Source organism: Cervus canadensis, chromosome 2 (assembly GCF_019320065.1).
Source record: "Cervus canadensis isolate Bull #8, Minnesota chromosome 2, ASM1932006v1, whole genome shotgun sequence".
NCBI classification, from domain to species: domain Eukaryota; kingdom Metazoa; phylum Chordata; class Mammalia; order Artiodactyla; family Cervidae; genus Cervus; species Cervus canadensis.
Window position 1 is genome coordinate 14,565,802 of NC_057387.1, and position 27,226 is coordinate 14,593,027.

At 58.4% G+C, this 27,226-nt stretch overlaps 3 protein-coding genes across 9 annotated transcripts; 2 read left to right on the plus strand and 1 right to left on the minus strand.

Annotated features, from left to right (window-relative positions):
- Nucleotides 1-95: 95 nt before the first annotated feature.
- Nucleotides 96-8,219, plus strand: MUC1 (mucin 1, cell surface associated). Its single transcript, XM_043445887.1, is given in 13 exon segments — nt 96-2,424; nt 2,902-3,547; nt 3,633-4,632; nt 4,677-4,731; nt 4,734-4,901; nt 4,904-5,046; nt 5,048-5,134; nt 5,305-6,021; nt 6,129-6,190; nt 6,307-6,437; nt 6,587-6,708; nt 6,791-6,940; nt 7,835-8,219. Coding segments are annotated over 13 exon segments (3,411 nt in total). The 5' UTR covers nt 96-2,363; the 3' UTR covers nt 7,904-8,219.
- A 1,662-nt stretch (nt 8,220-9,881) lies between these two features.
- On the minus strand, nt 9,882-19,510 carry TRIM46 (tripartite motif containing 46). Of its 6 annotated transcripts, none has more exons than XM_043454696.1 (10): nt 19,330-19,510; nt 17,667-17,928; nt 17,089-17,432; nt 16,252-16,395; nt 16,037-16,132; nt 15,085-15,338; nt 14,474-14,595; nt 13,235-13,537; nt 12,015-12,312; nt 9,882-11,006 (listed from the first exon to the last, which is right to left on the minus strand). In XM_043454696.1, exons 1-10 carry the CDS (start codon nt 19,390-19,392, stop codon nt 10,613-10,615), a joined length of 2,280 nt encoding a protein of 759 aa, XP_043310631.1. In that variant the 5' UTR covers nt 19,393-19,510; the 3' UTR covers nt 9,882-10,612. The 6 variants fall into 6 exon arrangements, with proteins under 6 accessions (XP_043310631.1, XP_043310594.1, XP_043310622.1 ...); XM_043454659.1 differs by having other exon boundaries at nt 12,083-12,312; nt 19,330-19,501; XM_043454687.1 differs by having other exon boundaries at nt 12,083-12,312; nt 19,320-19,501.
- Nucleotides 19,511-20,003: 493 nt separating this feature from the next.
- KRTCAP2 (keratinocyte associated protein 2) lies at nt 20,004-22,674 on the plus strand. 2 transcript variants are annotated; one of them, XM_043454711.1, is made up of 5 exons: nt 20,004-20,151; nt 20,494-20,648; nt 20,787-20,850; nt 22,219-22,285; nt 22,522-22,674. In XM_043454711.1, exons 1-5 carry the CDS (start codon nt 20,145-20,147, stop codon nt 22,640-22,642), a joined length of 414 nt encoding a protein of 137 aa, XP_043310646.1. In that variant the 5' UTR covers nt 20,004-20,144; the 3' UTR covers nt 22,643-22,674. The 2 variants fall into 2 exon arrangements, with proteins under 2 accessions (XP_043310646.1, XP_043310649.1); XM_043454714.1 differs by lacking the exon at nt 20,004-20,151 and adding an exon at nt 20,170-20,318.
- Nucleotides 22,675-27,226: the final 4,552 nt, after the last annotated feature.

Sequence of the window (27,226 nt, forward strand, 5' to 3'; positions counted from 1 at the left end):
CTAGTAGAATGTAAGTTAGAGATCTAGAGGGAGTTTGGTGAGAAAGGTGTGGACAGGGACTAGATGGAGGACGGGGGTTAGGTGAAGGATGGGGTGCTGGTCAGAGGATGGCTAAAGTTCTCCCAGCCCCACTTACTCACGGTGGCAGCGGCGACACTCCAGTCTAAGAGCAGCCGGGATCGACAGCCAGGAGGGCTGGGGCTGCCCCGTTCGGGGTGAGGGGGAGGCCGGGGGGCCGAGGGGGCCGGAGGCCGGGACGAGTGCAATATTGGCGGGGGAAAGAACAACACTGCACCGCGTCCCGTCCCTCCCGCCCGCCCGGGGCCCGGAATCCCGCTCTCCACCGCTGGAAGCTGGACCAGCCCGAGAACCCAGGACGCGTTGGGGAGTTGGGTTCACCTTGGAGGCCAGAGAGACTTGGCGCCCGGAAGAGGGTGAAGGGGGTGGTAAGGGGAGGGAAAAAGGGAAAAGGAGACCGCGATATCCCGGAAGGCCGCTTTCCGACGCCCAGGCGTTGCGCGCGCTTGCTCTTTAAATACTCAGACTGCTAGGCGCGGAGCCGTCGCCATGGTGACGCGTGTCCCAGCAACCGAACTGAATGGCTATTGCCTGGCAACGCCCGGGGTTGAAGTTTTGGGGCCGCCCACCTAGCTACTCGCGCTTTCTCTAGCCTGAGGGGGCGGGGGCTTCCCCGCCTCTTCGGCCAGCTCCCCGGCGCGATGACGTAACGCCCCCAGTCCCGAGCCCGCCCCCGGGTCCCGCGGCTGCACAAAGCCGCGCCAAGTCGGCGGAGCAGCGCGGGCCTGCGAGCTGTGGTCCTGCTCTCCGGCTTCCCTCCAATCCCGCCGCACCGAAGTGTTCTTAAAGTTCATTTCGCAATCCGTGTTCTTTGGGGCTAACCATTGTTTCCTAATGCGGACGTAATTGCTTCTGTCGGTCTAGACTGCAATCCAGGACCTCCGGAGGGGGCCCGATAAGCTCCACGTGCGCCGCTGTGGCCCCAAACACTCCTCCGTCCCACATGTTTCTGCCCTTCAAAATATAACTTGGTCTTCCCAAATCACGCACCCTCATATACTGTTTTGCACCACCCCGGCCACCTTGTGCGTACCTGCCCCAAACGCCACTCTGCTCTCCAAAGGATAGTTTCGTGCCCCTCAATACCATCTGTCGCCCCACCTATTCTCTGCTTCCTAAATGCGTAACTAATCTGCCCCATTCCGCCTCCCACATTCCGATGTCCTCGCCCAAATACCTGGGTGCCCCTTCCACATAACTCAGGACCCCACCCACTTAGCGCCATTTCCTCCAGACGGCGCTGCGACAGGTCTGAGTCCCCTCCTAAAACCCGCAGCCCCTCCATCGATGATACAGTGTGTTCCTCCCCTTCTCTGTCCAAGCCACTGCCTCTCCTGGCCAGGGCCTGCTCTGCCCAGTCTCTCTCTGCCCCTACTTCGGCAGTGCCACCCAGCCTCCTCTCCCCAGACCCGGGGAGCCCCTCAGCCCTCTCGGGCAGGCCGGGTGAAGCTCTCGGTGACCGCTAGAGGGCGGGAGAGCCCGGCCAGAGAGCCGCCGCTACCTGGTGGATTCGGGGAAAGGAAAGACCCTAGGGTTTGGTGGAATTTCGTATTTCTCTAAGTGGAAATTTCTTCCCCCGCCCCCTTCTAGAGATAAAGTCAAGGAAGGAACTTGGGCTGCTGGAAAGTCCTGCAGGGGCGGGGACTGTGGGTTTCGGGGTAGAACTGTGTGTGGAACTGGACAGGGAGACGTCAGAAGGGTGGGGCTATTCTGGGAAGTAGTGGGGGGAAGGGGTCCAAAACTAGCACCCAGTTTACTCATTGGCGAGCCTTCCCCTCCTTTCTCAGCCCCCAGAGTGGGACTCCAAGCGACCCAGTGAGAATGGAACAATGGTGTGGAGGACCCACAATGCCGGCCTTGGGCTAAGACTTTGACCTAGTCCAATTTCTCTGTTACTTTCCTCACCAAGGCTGTTGTCCTGGGGCTAAAATAGGACCATGGGGACCCAGGTCAGGTTCCAGACTTCCTCCACCACCTTCTGGAGCCAGGGAGTGGTTGGTGAAAGGGGGGAGGCCAGTCAGAAAACAAACAGGTTGTCAGAGAGTTGAGTGATTGAAGCCCACATACCTTATTTAAGGGGCCAGAAATGGCTGGGGAGGAGGAGGAAGAGGTTGGAGGTAGGGAAAGGGAGGGGGGGGTGGAGCTTTGTCACCTGTCACCTGCTCTGGCTGAGCCTAGGGCGGGCGGGGGACCGGTATAAAGCAGCTGGTGCCTGTGTCCGCTCCACCTCGTGGGCAGCTCCGGCCTGAGTTTGTCTGTCCACTCCCCACCACTTTGGCACCACCATGACACCGGACATCCAGGCCCCTTTCCTCTTTCTGCTGCTGTTGCTCCCAGTGCTTACAGGTGAGGGGCACAAGGTGGGGAGGGGGCTGCCCTGCTCCTGTGGTCTTCCCAACTTTCTGTGTGTTTTGCTTCCTGGGAGATGGCATCCAAGAGGCAGAAGTTGCAGACAGGGGTGGCCTAGTCTTTGCCAGAAGAAAGAATAAAGGAGTGAGGCTAAGGAAAACCTGAGAAGAGACCCCCCACACACACACCTGGAGGAGAGTGGGTGCCAGGAGCAGGCGTATGTCCTGAAGAGAAGTCTGCAGGGGTTGGGGGTGGAATCAGGAGAGGAAAATCTTAGGAGTGGAAAAGCCCACAGTCCAGGAGCAGACAGATATGGGAAGAGAGAGGTAGGTTGCCAGCAGGGAAGGAGAAAGCTGACTCAGGGGCCCACTCCCCAAATCCTCCTGGCATGACTTCCCCAGATGCCAGAGAATGTATTTTCTCCTTATGCTGATTTGTCCCCCAACCATACTCTGTAACCTTGATTTCTTACAGCTGCCAATGGCACTACCATAACAATCTCTGACCCCAGCAGACCTATACAGGCTTCCAGTACACAAGGCAGCCCAACGTCCAGTCCCACTAAAGAAACTTCTTGGAGCACAACCACCACCTCACTCACAGCCAGCAGCCCCAACCCCAGCCCCACTGCCTCTCCAGGCCACGATGATGCCTCATCTCTGACCGGCAGCCCTGCCCCAAGCCCAGCTGCCTCTCCAGGCCATGACAGTGCCTTGACTTCAGCCAGCAGCCCTGCCCCAAGCCCAGCTGCCTCTCCAGGCCACGACAGTGCCTCGACTTCAGCCAGCAGCCCTGCCCCGAGCCCGGCCGCCTCTCCAGGCCCCGACAGTGCCTTGACTTCAGCCAGCAGCCCTGCCCCAAGCCCGGCCGCCTCTCCAGGCCACGACAGTGCCTCGACTTCAGCCAGCAGCCCTGCCCCGAGCCCGGCCGCCTCTCCCAGCCACGACGGCGCCTCGACTCCGACCGGCAGCCCTGCCCCGAGCCCGGCCGCCTTCTCCAGCCACGACAGTGCCCTCGACTTCAGCAGCAGCCCTGTCCCAAGCCCGGCCGCCTCTCCAGGCCATGACAGGCCTTTGACTTCAGCCGCAGCCCTGCCCAAAGCGCCGGCCGCTCTCTCCAGGCCATGACAGTGCCTTATGACCTTCAGCCGCAGCCCTTGCCCCAAGCCCGGCCGCCTCCAGGCCATGACAGTGCCTTGACTTCAGCAGCAGCCCTGTCCCAAGCGCGGCCCGCCGCCTCGACCCCGCCAGCAGCCCTGCCCCAAGCCCCGGCCGCCTCTCCAGGCCACGACAGTGCTCGACTTCAGCCAGCAGCCCTGCCCGATTCCGGCCGCCTCTCCAAGCCACGACGGCGCCTCGACTCCGACCGGCAGCCCTGCCCCGAGCCCGGCCGCCTCTCCAGGCCACGACAGTGCCTCGACTTCCAGCCAGCAAGCCCTGGTTCCCAAGCCCGGCCGCCTCTCCAGGCCATGACAGTGCCTTGACTTCAGCCAGCAGCCCTGCCCCAAGCCCGGCCGCCTCTCCAGGCCATGACAGTGCCTTGACTTCAGCCAGCAGCCCTGTCCCAAGCCCGGCCGCCGCCTCGACCCCGACCAGCAGCCCTGCCCCAAGCCCGGCCGCCTCTCCAGGCCACGACAGTGCCTCGACTTCAGCCAGCAGCCCTGCCCCGAGCCCGGCCGCCTCTCCCAGCCACGACGGCGCCTCGACTCCGACCGGCAGCCCTGCCCCGAGCCCGGCCGCCTCTCCAGGCCACGACAGTGCCTCGACTTCAGCCAGCAGCCCTGTCCCAAGCCCGGCCGCCTCTCCAGGCCATGACAGTGCCTTGACTTCAGCCAGCAGCCCTGCCCCAAGCCCGGCCGCCTCTCCAGGCCATGACAGTGCCTTGACTTCAGCCAGCAGCCCTGCCCCAAGCCCGGCCCGCCGCCGCGACTCCTACAGCAGCCCTGCCCCAAGCCCGCCGCCGCTCAGGCCACGACAGTGCCTCGGACTTCAGCCAGCAAAGCCTGCCCCGAGCCGGACCGCCTCTCCCAGCCACGACGGCGCGCTCGACCGACCGCAGCCCTGGCCCCGAGCCCCGGCCGCCTCTCAAGCCACGACCAGCGCTCGACTTCAGCCAGCAGCCTGCCCCAAGCCGGCCGCTCTCAGGCCATGGACAGTGCCTCGACTTCAAGCCAGCAGCCCTGCCCAAGCCCGCCGCCTGCTCCAGGCATGACAGTGCCTTGACTTTCAGCCAGCAGCCCTGTCCCAAAGCCCGGCGCCGCCTCAGACCCCGACCAGCAGCCCTGCCCAGCACCGGCCGCCTCTCCAGCCACGACAGTGCCTCGACTTCAGCCAGCAGCCCTGCCCCGAGCCCGGCCGCCTCTCCCAGCCACGACGGCGCCTCGACTCCGACCGGCAGCCCTGCCTCGAGCCCGGCCGCCTCTCCAGGCCACGACAGTGCCTCGACTTCAGCCAGCAGCCCTGCCCCAAGCCCGGCCGCTCTCCAGGCCCCGACAGTTGCCTGACTTCAGCCAGCAGCCCTGCCCCGAGCCCGGCCGCCTCTCCAGGCCCCGACGTGCCTCGGACTCCCACCGCAGCCCTGCCTCGAGCCCGGCGCTCTCCAGGCCACGACGGCCCCTCGGACTGCGACTTGCAGCCCTGCCCCAAGCCCGGCTGCCTCTCCAGGCCCCAACAGTGCCTTTGACTTCAGCCAGCAGCCCTGCCCCCAAGCCGGCCGCCTCTCAGCCATGACCAAGTGCCTTGACTTCAGCAGCAGCCCTCCCCAAGGCCTGCTGCCTCTCCAAGGCCCCGACGTGCCTCGACTTCAGGCCCAGCACCCTGCCCCAAGGCCCCAGGCCGCCTCTCCAGGCCATGACAGGCCTTGACTTTCAGCCAGCAGCCCTGTCCCAAGCCCGGCGCCGCCTCGACTCCGACCGGCAGCCCTGCCCCAAGCCCGGCCGCCTCTCCAGGCCACGACGGCGCCTCGACTCCGACCGGCAGCCCTGCCCCGAGCCCGGCCGCCTCTCCAGGCCACGACGGCGCCTCGACTCCGACCGGCAGCCCTGCCCCGAGCCCGGCCGCCTCTCCAGGCCACGACGGCGCCTCGACTCCGACCGGCAGCCCTGCCCCGAGCCCGGCCGCCTCTCCAGGCCACGACGGCGCCTCGACTCCGACCGGCAGCCCTGCCCCGACCCCAACTGCCTCTCCAGGCCATGACAGTGTCCCATCCCTGACCAGCAGCCCTGCCCCAGGCCCTACGGCCTCTCCGGGTCACCATGGCGCCTCGTCCCCAACCAGCAGCGACACCTCATCCGTGACCACCAGCTCTGCCTCGAGCTCCATGGTCACTTCAGCACACAAGGGCACCTCATCCGGGGCTACCATGGCCCCAGCCAGCAAGGCCACTCCATCCTCAGTTCCCAGCTCTGAAACTGCTCCCTCTGCTGCCAGCCACATTACCAGGACAGCTGCCAGCAGCACTAGCCCCCAACAGTTGCCTGTTAGGGTCTTCCTGTTCTCCCTGTCTTTTCGCATTACAAACCTCCAGTTTAACTCTTCCCTGGAAGATCCCCAAACTGGCTACTACCAGGAGCTGCAAAGACGCATTTTGGACTTGGTGAGTAGCTGCCTTTCCTCTAACATGCACCCCCCCACCCCCAAAGCAGCCTTCAGAACTCTTTGAGTCGCTTGCATCGAATCTTAGTCGTTTCTCTCTCCCCCCAGTTTTCGCAGATTTATAAACAGAGGGAGAGGGATTTTCTGGGCCTCTCAGAGATCAAGTTCAGGTACAGTTCTGGGTGTGGACTCTGCGGGACTGGCAGATGTTGTCATGACTGTGGGGAGGATGTACTGACCCAGAAACTGGGACCCATGGCTGAGTTCCCCATTTCTTTGTAACCAGGCCAGGATCTGTGGTGGCAGAATTAACTCTGGCCTTCGGAGAGAATACCACTGCTGAATGGGTGAAGACACAGCTCAGTCAGCTTGAAGCACAGGCAGTCAAATATAACCTGACCATCACTGAAGTTAGTGGTGAGTCCATTTCCCCAGCTGTGAGCCAGCACCGCCCTGCCCGGGACCCTCTCTCTCCAGCATCTGGGTCCCTGCTTTCTCTCTTGGAGCTGGTAGGGGGAGAGTCACCTCCTTTGGGAGACCGCTCTGACCACTGCTTTTCCTTTCAGTGCATGATGCCCTGTCTCCTTCCTCTGCCCAGTCTGGGTCTGGGGTGCCCGCTTGGGGCATCGCCCTGCTGGTGCTGGTCTGTGTTCTGGTGGCGCTGGCCATCATCTATCTCATTGCCCTGGTAAGTGCTCAATCCCCAGCCCTGACCAGAGTCCCCCTGCTGGAAGGAACCTCACGGCCCCCACAACCTCCTGTCTGCCCAGGTTGTCTGTCAGTGTGGACAAAAGAAATGTGAGCAGCTGGACATCTTTCCAACCCTGGATGCCTACCATCCTATGAGCGAGTACTCCACCTACCACACCCATGGGCGCTATGTGCCCCCTGGCAGTACCAAACGGAGCCCCTATGAGGAGGTGAGGGAGGGGGCGGTGCGGTGAGGCTTTGGGCAGTGGTTCTGAACGGGTACTGGGAAAACCTAAAGAACTTAGAAGAGGTGATGTGAAATAAGCAGTGAGGGACTGACAAGGCTGGGGTGGAGGTCAGAGGGGTCCTGTGGGAAAGGCTTAGAGAAGAAGGGGGGCCTCAGGAGGGTGTGCCCCCCCACAACTAGCACCCCCAGAAGAGCATTCACTACTCGGCTGAACTGGGATGCCCAGAGGTGACATGAATAGGGCACTGCACCCAGGGGAGCCCTTCTTGGAAGGAGCGCCTTGCCCCAGCTTTTCTCCTAAGAATGGAGGGTAGATTGGGAAAGGCTGATGGGGAGGAGGGGGGTCTCTGAATTGGGAAAGAAGTCTCACCAAGCCAGGTGAGCCTGGGTGCAAGGTGGGGAGGCACAGACCCCCTCTTCCTTCTTTCTGCCTTTCCCTCCATGACCTAGTAAATAATTACTTTGCCAACTGGGGCTGAAAGGCCACTCCAAGTGGGGGAAGGGAGAGTTTCCTTTTCCCGACTTTTCCTCTGCCTGGGGACTTCCTTCTTCCAGTTTTGCAGAAACGCGTACACCTCCTTGGGCTGAAGGAGCAGAGAACGGAGGGAGAAAGGGGCAGGAGGGGGAAGCAGGGGGTGCTGAGAGCCAAGGGGAGGGAGTGAACCAGAGCTGGAGGAGGAGGGGGAGTGGCCCTGTTTACAGTCATCTGGCTGGTGGTGGTGACCAGCAGGTGCTCTCTCTGTATTAACCCTTTGAAAGCTAGTCAGGCTCCTGGACCATTCACCCCATCCTGCGGTGCCATCCAGGGACCCCGGGGAGGAAGGTTGTCCCAGGAAAGCCTCTGCCGCTCATCCCAGTCTCTTCTGCCCCTACCTAGGTTTCTGCAGGCAACGGTGGCAGCAACCTCTCTTATACAAACCTGGCAGCCACTTCTGCCAACTTGTAGGGACATGTTGTCTGCTGAGAGTCCAGCCAGTACTGGCTGCCTCCCTGGAATTCTTCACTTCTGAGGACCCCCACCCCCAACTCTGTTCTGGGCTAGTGAGCTGGGCATTCAGGTGGGCTGCTCACAGCCTCCCTCACAGGACCCACCAAGTCCCCTAACCCATCTTAGCCCTGGTGAAGCCCGCCTGGGCCCCTGGGGACATGCCAGAGGCAGCGGCTCCCAGGAGGATTGCCTGGAATGCTTGGAGATGGGAGTGGGAACGTGAACATGGCTGAATAAAATGTGGGCCTCCTCTGAGCCCACTACCAGCTTCTGATCTGTTGTCTGTGACCTGTGGATGGGTGAGGGGCAGTCGAAATGTGTGTGTGTTGGGGGGAGGTCTGGCAGAGACTCTGGGAGGGGAGGGGAAGGGAAGAAGGGCAGAGGAGCGGGGTTCATTTGAGAAGCAGGAGGCTGGAGAGATGACATTGGAGTGCAGGCGGACAGACTCCTGTCACCTCTCCTGCATGGCTGGCAGCACATGAGGAAGGAGGAAACAAAAGCCCGAGGCTCCAGCAGCCAGCATGACCCAGCTCTGCCCGCCCGAGAGCTGGGCTCGCCCCTATCCCCGGGCCTGGATTTCACTCCCGCGCCCTTCTCTCCCCTTGGCATGGTGCCCTCAGGTGGCTCTATTCTTAGCTGTCCGGGTGTGAAGTAAGTCCTAAGGCAGCAAAGTCAACAGGGCCATGATAAGGTCCGTGTCAGATCCAGGGCCTGGCGCCAGACTGCCCCACCTGCCTACTGGCTCTGGGGTCTATCACCTAGTAGCCCAGGAATAGGGAAATAGTTCTGGTTCTGATGTCAGAGACTTCCCAGATGGCTCAGTGGTTAAGAACCAGCCTGCCAATGTAGGAGATACAAGACTCAGGTTCAATCCCTGGGTTGGGAAAATCCCCTGGAGAAGGAAATGGCAACCCACTCCAGTATTCTTGCCTAGAAAATTCCATGGACGGAGGAGGAGCCTGGCGGGCTACAGTCCTTGGAGACACAGAGTCAAACATGACTGAGCACGCACATACTTCCTGACTGATGCACTGATGCCAAAAGCTCAGCTTCTCTGTACACCGGGACTGAATCGAATCTCTGAGACAGAGTTTTAGGTGAAGTAGAAAAGAATAGCTTTATTGTGTTGCCAGGTGAAGGCGGCCACAGTGGGCTAATGCCCTCAAAACCATATGTCCCAAGTTGGAGAAGATTTACAGTAATTGCTCAAAGAGCATGTGATCAGCTCATGGACATTTTTCTGATGGGTTGGTGGTGAGGTAGCTGGAATTCAGCATCATCAGCCTTCAGGACCAGCTGCTCTGGGGTCTACATACCATCTTTAACTTTTCCCACCTGCAGGGGATATCAGTTTCTACAAAACAGCTCAAAGATATTGCGAATATCCATTGATAGGGAAACAGGGTGTTGCTCAAGGCTGTTCTTGACTGTTTGTTTCTCTCTGGTTTCCCATTCCCTCCTTTCCCTAATTAACAACTGCTTGAATCTGCCCCTTGGAACTCAGGGAAGGTCATGGAGGCTGAATGAAGGCTGTTTCCTATAATCCAAGAAATGGGGGAACACAGAAAGGCCTTGTGCCAGAAGCCCCTGATCTCTTTGGGTCCAGGCAAGGGGACGGCACCCTAAGTCGCATTCCTGCAGGGCTCCACCCAGACACCCCATGGGGACGGTGGTGGTGGGAGGGTGAGCATCCGATGCCAGCAGCCACCAGAGCGATGTGCCCCCTGGCGGCCACGGTCGGTTTGGACTTGGGCTGGGCACAGGTGTGGCAGGAAACTGGGGAGCACAGGGCTTGAGGACTTCCTTCCCTCAGGCACCAGCTCCACCGTGCATCCCTGCTCTGAGAAATAGCAGGGAACCCTCCATCCCCTTGGCCTGCCACATCCAGCACAGAAGCTAAGAGGAATGGGCTCCGGGAAGGCAGACATCACAGGAAGGCCTGGCATCACAGTTTATTGTTTATAAACCATGAAAATAACAGCTGTTGCTTGGCACAGGCCTAGCAGTGCTCACCGCAGGGGGGCAGCAGCAGGCACCAGAGGCCTTGCCAGGCCCAACCCAGTGGGGACACTCAACCTCAGCTGGGACCCCAAGGGAGACTTGGCACGTTGGCATGGGTGCGGGACAGGTTAAAGCATGCAAGGGGGCGAAGAGGGGGATAAAAGGCATGCGGCTGGGGGTACAGGGACCCAAATAAATAAAGCAGGATGAGAGGGTCCCTTTCCCTCACCAAAGAGTGAGGGCACTGTCCAGCCAAAAAGCTGCTCCACCCCAAGGCTGCAGTTCAGCACGGATGGGGCAGGGAGCTTGGCAGGGCGGAGGGCAGAGCTGGCGAGCAAGCCCAGTGTTCCGGGTGCCTTCCCTCCCAACCAGCCTGGGGGGGGAGCACAGGGCAGGGGTGGGGCAGGGGCTGTCTCCATGATTCGGGCAAGATGCCAAGGGCAGCGCATGGGGCAGAGACGTGGTGGGGGCAGGAACCTGGATTAACAGGCAATAGGGAGAATGGGGGACATCCAGAGAGGTGAGCAGAGGAGAGTCCCTTGGTCAAGAAAGGCCGTGGGAAGACAGATAGGGGACGGGACAGGACCACGTGGGAGGAAGAGCTGGAGGGAGAAGCTACCAGAGAGAGAACCCAGCTTCCGGAGGCCCCGCAGAGGCCCGGGAGGGTCAGTCCAGCTTGGCGAAGCCCCCAATGGTGACCTTCCTCTCGGGCTTGGTGCCCACGGGCTCCTGTAGCTGTACTGCGCCACCCCCGATGAAGCAAAAGGCAGGGCACACAGGGCCCGAGCAGTCCAGGGGGCACTCCAGGAGCCCTCGGAAGGACACGGCATCCAGGAAGGAAACGCGACCCCTCTCGTAGTCCAGGCAGATGCCCAGGCGGGGCGGCAGGGGCACCGTGCAGCTGGCCGCCGGGCCGTCCCTCCCGGTCAGCCCCGCGTTCGAGCTGGCCCCAGCCCCCAGCAGGATCTTGCCCATGCCGATGGTCAGGAAAGCGAAGGGCGGCGACGCCTCCACGGTGGCGTCCTCGGCACCGCTGTCGTGTCCACTGTCCGGGTCGTACCTGCAGGAATGGGTGTTGGGTAGATGGTACCCAAGGGCTGAGATGTTGGGAGGATGGAATGTCGGGAGCAAGCAGTTCCAAGGACTGATTTGGGGGCATTGAGAAGAGAGCACATTGAAGAGACAGGGGTTATAATATAGGGCTGGGGGTTTGGTTTGGTGAGAATGGGGAAAGGCAAGCACATTGGCCAGAGGGGTGAGGGAAGGGGAGAAAAGACAGGGTATCGCTCACGCACGCTGAAGAAAGGCAGTGCTTCCCATGCAGGCAAGTGGTGAAGAAAATGGTGCTGGGATACCGTGCTGGGAGAGGATTTTGAGGGTTAGAGAATCTTGGAAGGATGAGGGGTTAGCGGTGTGGAGAGGGGGGAGTAGAGAAAACATGCTGGGAAGGGGGATGTTGGGAGAGAGATGAAGGCAGGTCAGTGTCTTAGATGAAGGATGTTGCAGGGGTGCAGGTTGGGGATCATGAGTTTAGGAGGGAACTGATGTTGAAGAGAAGGCCCTTCTGAAGAAATAGGGTATTGGATAGAGTGCAGAGGAGGAAGAAGAGCATGTGTGGGTGGGTGAAAAATAGGATGTTGGGGATGAGAGGGTATGGAGATGGAAAGTTTAAGGGAAGAATTTGAGGAGGCTGAGAAAAGGTGTGGGTGAAGGAAGTCCTGGAGAGAAAAAGCTTTGTGGTAAAAAGATGCTGCAAAAGGGGTGTGAGGGAGAAAGGACATGGAGACTTGGCGAGATGGTGTGTTAGCCTGAGTGACAGATGGAGGGACATGGAGATGGCTTCCTTTTCTATTGTCCCTTTCCCCAGTCACTCCAAAGATCAACCTCCAAAACGCTTTCACTGAGCCCACATTTCTCCTGACCACAGTGCCTCCAGCCTGGCTCACATTACTTCCTCCTGATCTTCCAGCTCCATCCCAGCAAGTGTGTGCTTCCCTTGTCACCCCACCATGTTCCCAGCTCCCCCACCCAGATCCCCAGAACCCCATACCTCCCAGAGGGGCCTGACCTGGGGCTGATCACATCGGGGGCACCCTGGAAGCTTTCCTGAAGCTTGCTCTCCAGCCCGACGCCCACCTTGACCAAGTAGGAGGCTGGGTCCACGGCGCAGGCCCAGTAGCTGCGGCCCTGGGTCACAGCCACATCGCCCAGGACCACGTCCACGCTCAGGTGGCAGCCCGTCAGCAGCCGCTCGGCAGCCAGCAGCAGGGGCAGCCCTGGGACACTCCTCACCGCTCGCTGGTCCTTGCTGATGGCCAGCCGCTCACGGCTTGTGCCCCAGCGGCCATCCAGGAAGAAGTGCAGGACTGGAGGAGGGGAGGGTTGAGACAGAAGGAAGGACTTCAGGGACAGACACCGGCACTGGGGACCTCGAGGTGTCAGCACGAGACGCCGGGAGATTTCAGAACACAGGACAAGTTGCCAAGGGATGGGCAGGGGGCTCTTGGGAACAGGGCCTGGAAAACTGGAATGGGGAGCATAAGGGAAGAAGAAAGGGCATCCCAAGTGGGCATTAAAACTCTCCAGGAAGAGTTTCAGTGATGACTAGTGGGCATGGAAACCAGTCTCCCAGACCCAGCTGACTCGCTCTGGCTGCCTCCTCTATTATGCCTATCCTCCAGAGCCTCCGCTAGTTTCTGCAGAGTCACTTGACCAACATTTATTGAGCCCTTGCGCTGTGCTGTGCTTAGTCAGTTGTGTCAGACTCTTTGTGACCCCATCGACTATAGCCCACCAGGCTCCTCTGACCATGGAATTCTCCAGGCAAGAATACTGGAGTGGCGTGAAAAAGAAAAAAAAAAAAAAGAATACTGGAGTGGGTTGCCATGCCCTCCTCCAGGAAATCTGCCCAACCCATGTTTTGAACCCAGGTCTCCCGCATTGCAGGCAGATTCTTTACCATCTGAGTCATCAGGGAAGCCCTATTGAACCCTTACCATGAGCTAAAACTCGGCTAAGACTTTACACATTAGCAAGTCACTTAATTCTCACAACAAGGCTATGGGGTAGGTGTTGTTACTATCCCTACAGAGGAGGAACTGCAGGTTCAGAGAGGGTGACTAACTCACCCAAAGCCACACAACTGGCAAGAGGCAGAGCTAGGGATTTGAACCCAGGCAGTCTGGCTCCAGAGCTAGTGAGGATGACCTACTGTGTTGCGCGGTCTCTCTGGGGCCCACCCAGCAGCAGCGGTCCATGCCCGGGTCCCGGCACCCAGGGCCCACTCACCGGGCGCGGGCGGCGTGTGCAGGTGCACGTCCTCACTGTACTCGCCGTAGCCGGCCTTATTGCAGCCGCGGACACGCAGCACATACACAGAGCCCGTGTCGGGGTTCTCCAGCAGGGCGCTGGTCCCCCTCACCTCCTCCCGCCGCTGCCAGCGGGTGGGGCCTGGCTGGGCCGGCACGTCGGTGCGCCGGAACTCAATGGTGTAGTGCCAGGCAGGCGGTGAGTGGGGGGGCAGCCGCCAGCAGAGGAAGATCTGGTCGTAGGCAAAGGTGCGCTGGGTGTCGATGACCGGAGCCTCGGGCACTGTTGGGAGAGACAGCGGGGTCAGTCACGGCCTGGCCATGGGCCTGGTGTGGAGGGTGGGCGGGAAAAGGGAAAGCAGCGGGAGCCGGGGGGGTGAGTGCGAGTGAGAGGGATCTGGGAAGACACCTGTCTGGGCCCTGGGCGTGGGAAAAGGAGAGGCAGGTGGCCTGATGCCAGTCCTGAGCTGCCACTCCCTCGATCTGGGCCTCAGTTTCCTCCTCTGTCAAATGAAGGTATGAGATCACATGTTGTCCTTTCTTTCTATGACCCTTTTTAGTCTATGAATATAGAGGAGCCCCAGGGAAAGACAGGTAGCGGCCACTGGAGCCCACCCAGGCAAGAAGGCGCTGAACAGGGAGAGGAAACTGAGTGCAAGGGAGATAGATGCAAGGAGATGCAGCAAGGCAGAAAATGGGGACAGAGGGCAAGCCCGAGCATCATGGCCCAGGACAAGGTCAGGGGAAGAGAAGGAAAGCCTGGAGGGCAAAGGTCATAAGGGCCAAAGGTCAGGAAGGCAAGAATTAAAGCGTCAGAGAGACAGAGGGCACTGGCCAGGGAAGAGGATGGTGGAGGTGGTCTGGTCAGGGCAGGAAAGAGAAGGAAGCCATGGGTGGGGAGCCGGGCTGCGTGGGGGGGGCAGGGCAGGGCAGGGGACCTGGCAGAGGGGGCAGGACCCCCAGGGCAGGGCCGCTGACTTGCCTGGGGTGCTCCGGAGCAGAGTCCGCGGTGGCCACAGCCTACAAACAAAGAGAGGGAGAAGCAGCGCTGAGCGCGGTGGGACGGGGTGGCCGGGTGGGCTAGGTGGGCAGGACGGCTGGCCAGGCCGGCTGGGAGGCTTGGGAGTTCGTTCCCCGGTGGGCACTGCCCCCCGGGCCCGCTGCTGGGGAAGAAGGGAGGAAGGCTCTAATTGGACATGGGGCCTGGCCATCTCCTCACCTCGCAGGAAATTAAGCTCTGTCAGCAGCTTCATCTCACGCCCCACATCCAGCTGGCAATGGCGGAAGGAGGAGCTGGCAGCTGGCCGGAATGTCTGGAGGGCCTCTGTGGCTCGGGAAATCCTGGGATGGGGGCAGGCAAGGGTCAGACTTCCCCGTAGCTCAGACGGTAAAGAATCTGCCCGCAGTGCAGAAGACCTGGGTTCCATCCCTGGGTCGGGAAGATCCTCTGGAGAAGGGAATGACAATCCACTCCAGTTTTCTTGCCTGGAGAATCCCAAGGACAGAGGAGCCTGGCAGGCTACAGTCTGTGGTGTCACAAAGAGTCGGACATGACTGAGCGACCAATACTGCCAAGGGTCAGGCTCTGCTGTCTGGGCCGCCGCCCTTCCCCTTGATTCTGCCGTGTCTGGCCCTAGAACCTTGGTATCGGCTATGGGTCTCTTCCCTGTCCCTCTGGGCAAGAGCTGGTATCCATTTGGCCTGGTGAAAAGTCCTCAGGGCCCAGCTCTCCACCGGGCAGGACTCGCGACACTGCCTGATACACGGGCTACACCCATGATGTCCCTACCCTGCGGGAGCCTGTGACCCTGTGCCATGACCCCTGAGTACCTGTTGTGCAGTTGTTTGGCTGCTTGCACAAAGCAAGGCTGGTCTGTTTCCTTAAGAACCTCCTGAGCGTAGCCCACCAGACCTGAGCCATCCAGCAGGCTCCGGTGCTCCTGGATCTGGGCGCTGAGACGGGCCAGCCGTTCCTGCTGACACTCCTCAATGGCTTGAAGCAGTGACGCCCGCTTCTCCTCCAGCACAGCCCCCAGCCCCCGCACCAGCTGGGACACCTCCTCCTTGGCCTGCTGACCACTCACCTGTCCAGAGAGGAACATTGACTGCCTCCTTCTTGAAGGCTGCATCTGTTCCAGCCTCCTGGGGCACCACACCATGGCTAGGATCACAAAGGATCTGGGGAAATCCTACCTACCCATTCGAATGGGACCAGGCTCATGGCTCCACGGGTCTCCTGTACACCCACATAGGCTCAACTCCTGACCATTTGTGCTAATCTTCCTGGAGGCCCACACCATGCTCCTGACTCCTTGAGGACTCCCCCAAATAAAAGAGGCCATGACTACACTAATGTACAACTGGACCGCACTAACGTCCACCAGCATCTGTGCCATCCTCATCGCCCTTCCCCATGTCAGCTGATTCAAGCAGTCTGGCAAAAGGTATCAGAGCCATCGCCTCACCCTCCTTGGTCCAAGGATGTGTGCCATCCCCAGCAGGCAGCTGAGCCTGAGGGCATCTGAGCTCCATCCCTGGGGCTTTTCAAGCTCTCCCTCTCCAGGGTGATAGACACCCTGTCTCCACTGTAGCCTTGGGTACCGCCTGGCCTGGGGCACTGCCGTTTCTGATGACCTGGTTGAACCAGAGCCTTGACACATCCACGGACCCCACGTGGGCTCCCTGAGTTTGCAACCAGGTGACTGGGGTGTGCCCGTCTCTACCCTCTTCCTGCTCCCACTGCCGGGCAGGGCCCAGGGCCCCCTCCATGCCCCCCCCTCACCTCCGTGTGCCTCACGGTCTCCTCCAGCTCACAGATCTGGGTCTGCACTGTGTCCTGGTTCCCCAGGATGTATGTCAGGCTCTTTGTCAGCTTGTCCTGGGGGGGAAGGAAAGAGGTGGGCATCACAGCTGGCCCTGAAGAAGCCAGCAGCTCAGAGGAGGCATGAGAGGGTGAGTGTGGGTTAGTCCTGGTGTGGAATGAGGCAGGGTCCTCACCTTGAGGGCCTGGTAGGCACTGAGCACGGGTGTGATTTTGTGGCCGCTGTGGGTGCGCCGCACGCGGCAGAGCTGGCACACCAGTCGTTGGCACGTCTTGCAGTAATGGGTCACCTCTTCTTTGTGATCTGGACACATTAGTCCCTAGGGGCAGAAACAGCAAGGAAATAGTCAGCCAACGGCGCAAGTAAGGGTGCTGACCTTCCACAGGGCAGTTCGGCCCTTCCTCCCCTGGGCTGGCCCCAAGCCGGTGGAGGGGAGTTCAGATGTTGTGCTCCATAGTGCCACCTGGTGGTAGACCCTGGCAATCAAGGAGCGCCTTTCCTGCAACCCCCAGGTGTTAGCCTTGCTCCTCCCTTCCTTTACATGTGGTAATAACAACAATGGTGATAATCTCAGCCTGTGGTTAATAATTAGCCGTGTCTATCTGGTTTACTGCTGCAGCCCCAACACCTGGAATAGCACCAGGCACACAGGTCCTTGATAAATATTTGTTCAATGAATGAATAGGTAACAGACCTTTTCAGTGTATATAAATAACTTTCACAAACATTATCTCAGGGATCCTGCCATCAACCCTGCAGGTATGGAGACTGCAGGGCAGATATATTACAAGCCTCATTCAGCAGATGAGACAAAGGCTCAAAGATGTTCAAAGATTTGTCCAAAAAAAAAAAAAAAAAAGATTTGTCCAGTGACTTTACTGTTATAGAGAAAGGAGCTTGGCAAGGGCAATCCTGTGGCCACCTCCTCTTGGAAGCCCAGTACTGGGCGCGCCCTCCCACCCAGCACCACCATGCCCTCCCCCACTTCCCAGGCCCTCAAAGGCCGGCTTACCTTGGGGCGAAAGGAGAGGGTGGGCAGGGTGGGTTCATGCTGGGCCTTCTGGGTGCCCCAGGGATGGAAGAGCTTGAAGCACTCATTGCAGAAGGTGGCGCGGCACTCGGTACAGCCCTTGGTGGCCTCTAGTGGCGGGGGCTTGCATAGCTGGCACAGGATGGCGCCGCCCACACTCACACTCTGGCGGTACCGCTCCACCACACGCTCCAGGGTCAGGTTCCGGAAAAGCCCTGCCAAGCCCCGCTCCCCCAGCTCCACATCACCCTGGCAGGCTGGGCACGGGAACATGATCACCTGGGGGTGCAGAGCACCTCGCTTCCGCCCGGGGTATGTCCCAAAGCCTGTGGATGGGCCAGGAAGTGGGGAGGTGAAAATTACAGCTGGCTCAGGGTGGGGGAAGTCTGTTCAATTAAAGAATTAATTTTTATTGTGCCAGAGCTCAGCTCTTAGCAGAGCCTGGATGGGCAGCACCCCATGAAAAACAGACAGGTGCCCCTGGCCAGGGATGGACCCCTTCCATCTTCCTGATGGACATCCCAGCATCCCCATCCCAAACCCATGGGTGCCAGCCCCACCTGACTTAAGCAGCCGGTCCAAGCGGTCTGGTTTGGGGAGAGTTCTGCGGGAGAGGCGAGGGCTTCGGGTGGATGGGGTGGAGGCAGGAGAAGTGGGCTCAGAGCTGGGGTCCCCACCATGGCCTATGTAGCCCTGCTGGCCCAGCACCTCCCGGGCGCAGGCCTGGCACACGCTGTGGGTGCACGGCAGCACCAGCGGCTGCTTATACATTTCTTGACACACGGGGCACAGCAGCTCCTTCTCCATGTTCTTCATGCTCGTCTGTGGAGGGACCAGGAGGTTGGATCAGAGCTTGGACACCCGGGTCTATCTCAACCGGCACCTCAACTGCATTTAAAGACCTAAGGGTTCTTGGAAATGAGGAAGAAAAACTGCAAGGGACCCGACAAGCTATGGATTTGCCCCTAGCATCAGCCTTGGCCTGGTTCGCAGGCCTTCCAACTCCCTGTCTCCAGCAAGCTCCCCTCCTGCAGAGCTACATACCTAAGGAGGAGAGATGGCTGGAGTTCAGGTCTCCTCCAGTCTCAAGCCCCACCCCCTTGACTGTCCCAGTCTCAGCCGGACCTACAGCCGCTCTCACCTGGCCTTTGCCCCCATCCCCCCATCTCTCGGCAGCCTGCCCCCGGCACATATCTCAAGGACACCGCCCATTCTGCAGCTCGGTGCAGAGCGCCCCCCCCAACACCTCCCCCCCCGCGCTTCTCTGGCATCCCCCTTCCCCTCCTCCCCCGCGTGACTTCTTATAACCAGGCTCTCTCCATCCTCCTGCTCACCCAGTCTGTCCTCCTGCGGTGGCTCCGGCCTGCAGCCGCCTTCGCCTTCATTGCCCATCACTAACCCATCTGGCTCCTCCTAACCCATACCATTTTGCCCCCCACCACCCGGCTCTCCTGCTCCCATCCCAGGCATAACCCGGCCTGTCGCAACCCCTCCCAAGGTAGGGTAGAAACAAGCGCGCCGCCTATTTGCCCCCTCCCCACCGGAAGTACCCCTCCCTTTTTCGGTGGCGGGGGTCCTCAGGCTATGCCCCACCCCCACACCTCACCTTGGTCCCTCTCTTCGCAGCCATCCCGGTCAGGGGCGCAGCTGACACAAAGGAGGGAGGGACAGGGAGGGAGGGGGAAGGAAGTGGTGGGGGGGAGCAGGGTTGGCACCGCCCCTGGGAGAGCCGGGCACGGGTTGCCATGACAACCGCAGGCTCGGAGGCAGCCCTGAGTGGGGGTGCGGTGGGGTGGGGTCTCGCGAAGGGGTCCAATTTGGGAACTGCACCGTGGGGCGGCTCCTTCCTCGCCCCCGACCTGTTCTCAGTTTTCTTGGAAAATACCCAATCTCACTCACGCCCCCTCCTCATAGCATAGCCCCGTTGCCCTGCAACCCCAACCTCGGTGCACGGCTGGAGGCTACCCCAAGCCACCCGCTGTAGGCGGGCAGCTCCATGTTCCTTACACCCCAGCAGATGGACGCCTTCACGGCATTCACCTCCGGGCTGCCCCCGGGATTACCCTCTCATACCTGCATCCCGATCCTCCCAGTCCTTTCTGCCATCGACAACCCCCTGTCTACATCCCAGCATCTTGCGGGACCCCCACCTGTTCGAGGTCCCGGCCTGCCCCGGACCCCTATACTCCCCCTCCCCTTCCCCTCGACCCCACCTTAACTCACACTGATGCGGACCAGTGCATCCATGATAGAAGTGAAGGTCTGCATATCCTCACCCTCAGCCATGGCCCTAGCATGCCCGCCCGCCCCCGGGTGCCCGATCCCGGCTGCGGCTGCGAACCCCGGGCTTAATGCAGGAGCCCGGTGGGGATGTGGGGAGGGGTGAGGGTGAGATGTCACTGCGCATGCTCCAGGGACCAGCATCTAACAGCGCCCGTCGGGGTAGGAGGTGGGAAATAGTTTTCCCCACGTGGTTCTCAGAAGGCGGTCGGGTAGGGGGGGCAGTAGTTAGGTAACGTGGAACGGTATTTGAGGGGGAGCCATTTCTTATGTTCGAATTCTTCATTGGCTTCTAATCTTACTCAAAGAAAGCAGAAGGATAGTTTTAGAGAAAGATAGACTCCAGGATGGAAGGACTAGATTTTGGTTTGGGCAAGAGTCCACGGGAGATATCAAGGCAGTGTTCATGGGGGGGGGGGGTTAGTTTTGAAGAACAAGCTGACATAATTGACAAAGAAGAAAGAAGCAGTCCGTGGGCCCCGTGATTTGAAGAGTTAAGTGCAGCTTGCACCGAGAGGCAGCAGATGCTCTGGGTGAGGGGAAGAGCCGGGGACCAGGGTGGTGGCCAAGGATGCTCCTGGACGCAATATTTCCTCCCTGCCGGAAGAGGGCGCTGCATTCAGGCGCTGAGGGGGAGAAAGAGGAAAGCGTAAGGGAGAAACAAGGCCACGTTAGGGCCTGACGCATGCGCACAGCCAACCGTCCCCCGGTTCGGCTCTCCTCCTAGACAGAAGCGCGCGTTGGACCCAGGGCAGGGCATGATGGGTAACGGGACCAACGGGATCCCCTGTACCCCCGCAACCCGGGCGGACTAGTGGGGGGTCGGAGTTGGGCGGACCAGCTTTCCTGGTCCTCTGCCCACAGAGCTGACGTGTCCTGGGTTCCAGGCGATGAGCATTTCCACGGGGCGGGAGGGTTCGGGGCGTCCAGAGGTGAGGGATTCCTGGGGGGTCGCCGCGACGTGTGAGGACTTGGGGAGGGTGGCTGCAGTCCCCGGAGGGCTTGGAAGTGACCGGGCTCTCGAACTCCCGGACCTGCTGAATCTGCCTGCGGCTCCTGCAGGGAGGGCTGGGCCTGACTCTCCGTCTCTTCTCTCCCCCGCTCCAGTGGTGGGTACAGGCACGTCGCTGGCGCTTTCCTCCCTCCTGTCCCTGCTGCTCTTCGCTGGGATGCAGATGTATAGTCGCCAGCTGGCCTCCACCGAATGGCTCACCATCCAGGGCGGCCTGCTTGGTTCCGGCCTTTTCGTCTTCTCTCTCACTGTATCCTCTCTGCGGGGAAGTGGGCAGAGCTGTTTGAGAGTGGGAAGGGTGGAGGGTCACGCAGGCTTGTGCCCTTCCCGTGAACCCACACATCTCAGCCCCCATGGCACGACCGACGCCTTAACTCCCTCAACCCAGGCCTTCAATAATCTGGAGAATCTTGTCTTTGGCAAAGGATTCCAAGCAAAGATCTTCCCTGAGAGTAAGTGAAGATTGGAGGTTGAGTATTTGAACCCTTTCTTGTGACCCTCACCTCTGATCTCCAACACTGTGCTGAACTTCCAGGTGCTTAGACAGGAAAGGTTGTTGAAGAGGAGGAACCATGTGTACTGTCTGAAAACAGATGACACTTTTGGATCCAGTACTTTTTACTCCTGGAATTGGAACTAGGAGAAAGGGGCTTCTGAAAGCAAGAAACTCATTTACTTTCTGGCCAGTTTCCGGGGAAGGTTTGAGGGCACAGGCAGGTCTGGGCCTGTAATGAATATATCCAAGGAGGGTGTTCTTTGTTTCCACCAGAAAAAAGAAGGGCCAAATTGAGGGGTTCCAAGGTGACATGAACCCAGTACTAGTGAATTGTATTTGTTTGAGATGATTGTGAAGAGCCTAAAGTATTAGATACACCAGCTTACTGTGTCAGCAGGAATCCTCACCAAAGTAAACTGTTAGATTGTTTTCCATTTGAAAGGATCCTTGTTATTGCTCATGTAAGCAAGAATTGATGATTTAGTTACGTACGGAGAATTAAGTTCATAAAGCAAATTAGGCGTCAAGGCCAGATCACCTAAGGATGCCACATGCCCCAAATTGATAGCAGATGCCATCTCCTGTGAAGCCTTCACCTGTCACTGTGGCCCTTATTTCTTCACCTTCCTTACCTCTTGCCCTCTTCACCTGGCCCCTGTGCAGGCTTCCAAAGCTCCTTCCATACAGCAGCTTCAGAACATCTCTCTGTTAGCTTTTGTTTTTGTGTGTATTGTCTTCATTTGCTTCTGAAAGAAGCCTGTCTTGGGGCAAGCGGCTTAGCCCTCTTCACCTGCCCTCCTCAGCTGGGCAGGTGGGATTGCCCTTGCTATCTGCCCTCCCACCTTCTCCAGTCCTACTCTAGCTGTCTGGAGACCCTTTTCTGCCTCTATGCGTGTGTGTGTCCAGACACTCTGCTCTCCACTTTATGTCCAGGGAGTGAGGCCCTCTTCCAGCACTGGCCAGCCAGTTTAGTGAATTGATCCCCTTTGGCTGGCTTCTGTTGAAATGGCCGTGGCCCTCTTCCTCAAATGCAAGCAAGCCTTACCCTTCAGACTCTGCTATCATCTTTCCTTTTTACTGGAGGCAAGCCAGGATAGGGAAGTTAGGTGATATTTGGGGCAGAGCTGGAAATAAGAATGCATCTCGTACTTCCATGTCCTGTGTATCGATAAGGCCATCTTATGTCCTCCTGCTGTCATGCCTTACCTCTCCAAGCAGGTCCCCCAAGATTCAGAGAGCCCCAGATTTCTCCTAGACCCTACATATGAATGCCTGGTGTTTCCATTCTGACCACCACCCTCTTTGTCACCTCTTGCCTCCCCAGTTCTCCTCTGCCTCCTGTTGGCTCTCTTTGCATCAGGCCTCATCCACAGAGTCTGTGTCACCACTTGGTAAGTGCCTGACAGCTGGATAAGGGGTATAGCATCCTGCCCTTTGGCACTTGACCCTCCTGTGATGGTTCCAGACTTCCCCATACCTCCCTCCCCCTCTGTTCTCCCTCCTGTCCCCTTCCGCATTTTCCTAAACCTGAGCCTAGATTCTTTCCCTCATGCTGGTGTCTGCTCTAGGAGGCACCCAGCTGGCAGGTTGCCCACTAATGCCATGACTATTTTTCTTCACCCTGTAGCTTCATCTTCTCCATGGTTGGTCTGTACTACATCAACAAGATCTCTTCCACTCTGTACCAGGCAACAGCTCCAGTCCTCACACCAGCCAAGGTTACGGGCAAGGGCAAAAAGAGAAATTGACCCTGAATGTCTAATAAAGTTGATTCTTTGTAGCTCTGAGCTGTGATATGCTGTGGGCCTCTCCTGCCCATGCGTGTACATGGGTGTGTGCAGAATGCTGGGGCAGATGGGTACCTGCTGCTTTCAGTCCTTGGGGATGGAGGAGCTTTCCTTCCTCCAAGGTTCATTTTTACCAACTGTTTATTGAGTGCCGTCAGTGCCAGGCACTTTGCCAGGCACTGGAGTGGCATCTGCTTGTGTAAGAGTCTCGTAGAAGAAAAGCGTGAGAATGATCTGCAGTCTTGCCCTTTGGGAAAAGAGGTGAAGACTGCAATGCAGGAAGGCCTGCTCATCGGAGCTGGAATAGATCTTGAAACAGAGGAGTAAAGGAGGGAAAGGCCCCTCACCCCTGCGTCTCTCCATGGGGTTCCGTTTACACCTCTGGGGGCTTTGTTACTCCAGCTCTCCACCCTGAGTAAAGGAGCCCTCTGGCCCTTCTGCTCCAAGTCTGCAGGTGGGGATTCCCTACTGATGTTGCCCTCCTAAACCTATGTGTTCTCCAGCATCGACGCATGCCTGTGTTTAGAAAGACTCCCAGGTTGATCACGGTCTCTATCCTCTTTGGTCTGGGTGCCTTCATTTTTTTCCTGTCTTGTAACCAAAGGACTAGGAAACATCTTAAGTTTTAATAATAGCAAAGTATATAAAATGATAGGGACAAGGCCACCAACCTTGGAGCCAGCCTTAATGGAAGTGAGGGAATGTGACGTCTCAGTTCTTACTTTGTCCATGCTGTGCCATGAGGAGTGCCTCTCTGACCAGAGTGTCTGTCCTTTGGAGCACCTAGGCACCCTCCCTCTTGGGTGGTGTGGGCTTTAGGGTGCTTACTGTGCCTTGGTCAGCTTGATATTCTCCACAAAGCCTGATGATGGGCAGTGAGGACTAGAGGGTTGGTTGAATGAAAGAACCGGCCCTCCTGGAACAGAAAATTCAATACTTGGGATGTGCCTGAGTTAGGGAATGAGACCCAATGAAGGTGAAGAAGTGAGTCAAAGGAACTCTGGTCCAGGATTAAACATCCCCACCCTCCCCATTTGTTGCCAGAATCCAGACCCTTTCACCTCTGTCTCTAGGCTGAGGGAATACTATGCAGTTTGCCCAGGTTACCCGCAGAGGGCGCCACGAGCTCATGTCTTCCTCCAGGAGACTGGCAACACTCACCTGCAAGTTGGCATTGAGGGCTTAGAGCTTAGAGAGTTCCTGCTGGGTCTTAGGGTTCTTGCTGAGTCTCTCCAATGGAAGCCAACTTTTGGAGGACATGAAAGACTGGCTAAAACCTGAATCAAGTCTCCTTGCTCCTGGCTATGAGTGGAGGCAAAGACAGTTCAGTGGAGACCAGAGCCTTCCTGAGAAGGAATGGTAGCCCTAGGCTTTGACTTACCTAGTGATGGTTGGGGGGGGTGGGGGTGGGGCAGTGGTTACCATATGTGAGACCCTTGGGGAGAAGAAATGGTGCCCCAAAAGGGTCCTGGACCTGCAGGAAGCTGAGTTAGTTCTAGGCCTCAGTCTGTCAAACCTTGGCTTTCTCCTGTCCTGGAGTGGGCAGAAGGCCAGGTGCCAGCCCAGGTGAGCACCGACACGGTGGGGAATCCGACCACCTGGGGGCATCATACCTTCCAAGATGAGAGCTGGGGCCAGGTTACTGGAGGTTGGGGAGAAGCCCAAGCAGGTGCCAGGACAATGCCAAGGGATCTGGGCACCTGCCGCCACCCACTGCGTAGGCCTCAGGGACAGTATGTGGCCAGGAATAATGATCCCTTCCTCGGGGAATGGGTGCATTTATCAGGCAGGCTGGCGCCGACATCAGCTCTCCACCTAGCCTGTCCCTGGGGTGCCTTGCCGGCTGACCTACCAATTAACCCTAGCAGGGGTATCCCAGCCATCTAACGCTGTCATTAAATAAGGGGGCGTGAGGCCGTCAGAGCTTCTGGAAATCTGAAGGTGAGAAGGGCAAAGGTGCTAACCTCTTGGCCCCAGGACTCCTGGGGCTCTGCTCCACCCTGGAGGCTGGAGGCCTCAGGCAGAGGGGGCGGTCCGCCCCTGGAGGGCCGGGGGAAGCCAGATGTTTCCTCCTGCTCCCTCACACGTGGCCCTGACACCCGCTGCCTGCTCCGGAAACAGGAGTAAATAACACGGAGTGGGCTTCTGTCCCAGAGATGGACTGCTTGGGGCAGGAGGTGATGCCACCTAAGAAGAGGGCAGTGGGAAGGTGAGATGAGGGGGCTGCCCTGCCCGGGCAGAGGCTGGACCCCCCCAGGACTGGCACGGGCAGGAGGGGACGCCTGGCATTTAGGGCATGTCGGGGGTCAGCAGGGAAGGGTGCGCCCAGGGCAGGCAGGGCGGGGGAGTCTGCGCCAGGCCTTGGCTCCAGCTCTTTCCGGACCCCATTGTCCTTGGTGAGAACAGGACGGGGCCCTGTTCCCACTGCCCAGCCCCCCCAGCTCTGCTCCCCAGGGAAGGATGTTGGGAAACAAGAGAGAACCAGAGACTGGGAGAGACAGAGCTGTGGCGAGACACAGAGACAGACACAAAGGGGAAATCAGTCAGAAGTATTGAGACTGACGGCAGCTTGAGGGAGCCCTGGGCACTGTGGGAACCCGGAGGGAATGGGAAGCCGGAGGCCCTGTGCGCACCGCGCCTTGACTTCGGGTCACTCACAGGGCCGCCTCCTAAGCAGACAATAGCCGGAACCCTTGTGCGGGCACAGTTAGTGGCACTTAATGGCTTCACCTCAGGTACATTTCTTTGCCTCCCTGCCAGCAGGCTGGAAGTTTCTCAGGGAGCAAGGCCAAGATCCTGCTCCCAAATCCCACCTCCCCACTCCCTGGGGGCTAAGAGCAAACCGGCCACCATAGGTTGTAGGTGCTATTTGGTTGAGCTCCTGCCCTGGCAGAGAGAGAAGCCGCCTAACTGGCTCTAGAATTGGGCACCACGTCACCTCGGGTGGAGGGCAAAGTGCAAAATGCCTGCCCTGGGGCAGGAAGCAGACTTTAGAGCTGCTCGCACCTGCGCCCCCTCCCCCTTGCCCTGAGCCATGAGGAGCCGGCCATTCCCGCCCCAGCCTCTGCATCCCTGGGCACATGGGGTTGGCCTCCTTCCTTCCAGCTCTTCCAGGATCTCCTACCTGGGCCCACATTTCTCAGCAACCACTCCCCCATCAGACAGGTCCTCTGCAAGACAGACAAGTCCAGGTCCCTTCTGTCTACTGAGGTTCCAGATACACTTCAAATGGAAGAAAAACAGAGGCAGGTTTGAAATATGTACACTTAACAAATGAACACTTAAGACAAAATTATGATACAATATACTCATGCTAGTCACAAGGTCATTACAGGGTTTTTAGAAATGTTTCCTTCACAGGGAACTGCAGGCCTGACTTTATAATGTAACATTCTATGATAATGGGCACATCAGAGTTATTGGGATTCTTTCTACTTTTGTATGTGCTTGAAAATTCCATGGTACAAGTTAAATCTTGTGTATTGTATCCTTCTTTCTGTTCTGTGGGAGAGTGAGAGTGTGGGAGACTGTCTGAAACCACACCTAGAAATAACATCCGAAGCCTAAATTTGAGGCCTTGTGTGACAATGAGACCTGAGCCAAATGGTCTGTGAGGCCCTTATGGTCTGTGAGGAGCCCTTCTCTGAGAATTCCCCTCACCTCAAATAAGCTGGAACGTTCCCCCACTTTTAGGCTGAAGCCACACCATCAGGGGGGACTGAAAAGTGAGATTCTCCTCCACAAGTCAAGGCCCCACAGAAAAATCTTCCCCACACCCCTGTTCTGGGTCAAGGGTTGCCACGAGGGCTGACGGCCTCCTTCAGAGCAATTTCTGGATTGAGGTGCCTGTACACTTGTGTGGGGGTCTAGGCTCACCCTCCAGGGGGACCCCCCCCTTCCTGCTCTCAGCCCCCAGCCCCCATCTCCAGCCCTCGCGTGTGAATGCTCAGTCGTGTCTGACCCTTTGCGACCCCACAGACTATAGCCTACCAGACTCTTCTCCTGGCAAGAATACTGGAGTGGGTCACCATTTCCTTCACCAGGGGATCTTCCCGATCCAGGGGTTAAACCTGAGTCTCCTCCATCTTCTGCATTGCAGGCAGATTCTTTACCATGGAGCCTCGGGCAAAACCCCTGTGATAGAGGCCTTTTTTCTGACGCAGACAGCTACAGGTTCTGGACATCTGTGGTACAGTAGGAAAGAATCCAGGTCTTGAAATCAGACAGACCTGAGTTCTAGTTCTGCTCTGACGCCAGGTGAAGGTCCTTGTGCAAGCGGAGTGTTTTTTATACACATTAAGTTCCTCACCTGGAAAATCTGCTTCAGATTGTGGTAAAGAGGATTGGAATTAAATAACAATGTGTGGAAGAGCCTAGCATAGCACTCAAACCACTAGGCATTTGACAAACGTCATTTTTGTCCCTTACATGATAGCAACCACGACCTTTTCAGTCAGCATGGTGCTTTGCAGATATTCTCAATTTCATCACTTACATCAACCTTATGAGATTGATATTCTTACTGTGTAGTTAACTTTATATGTC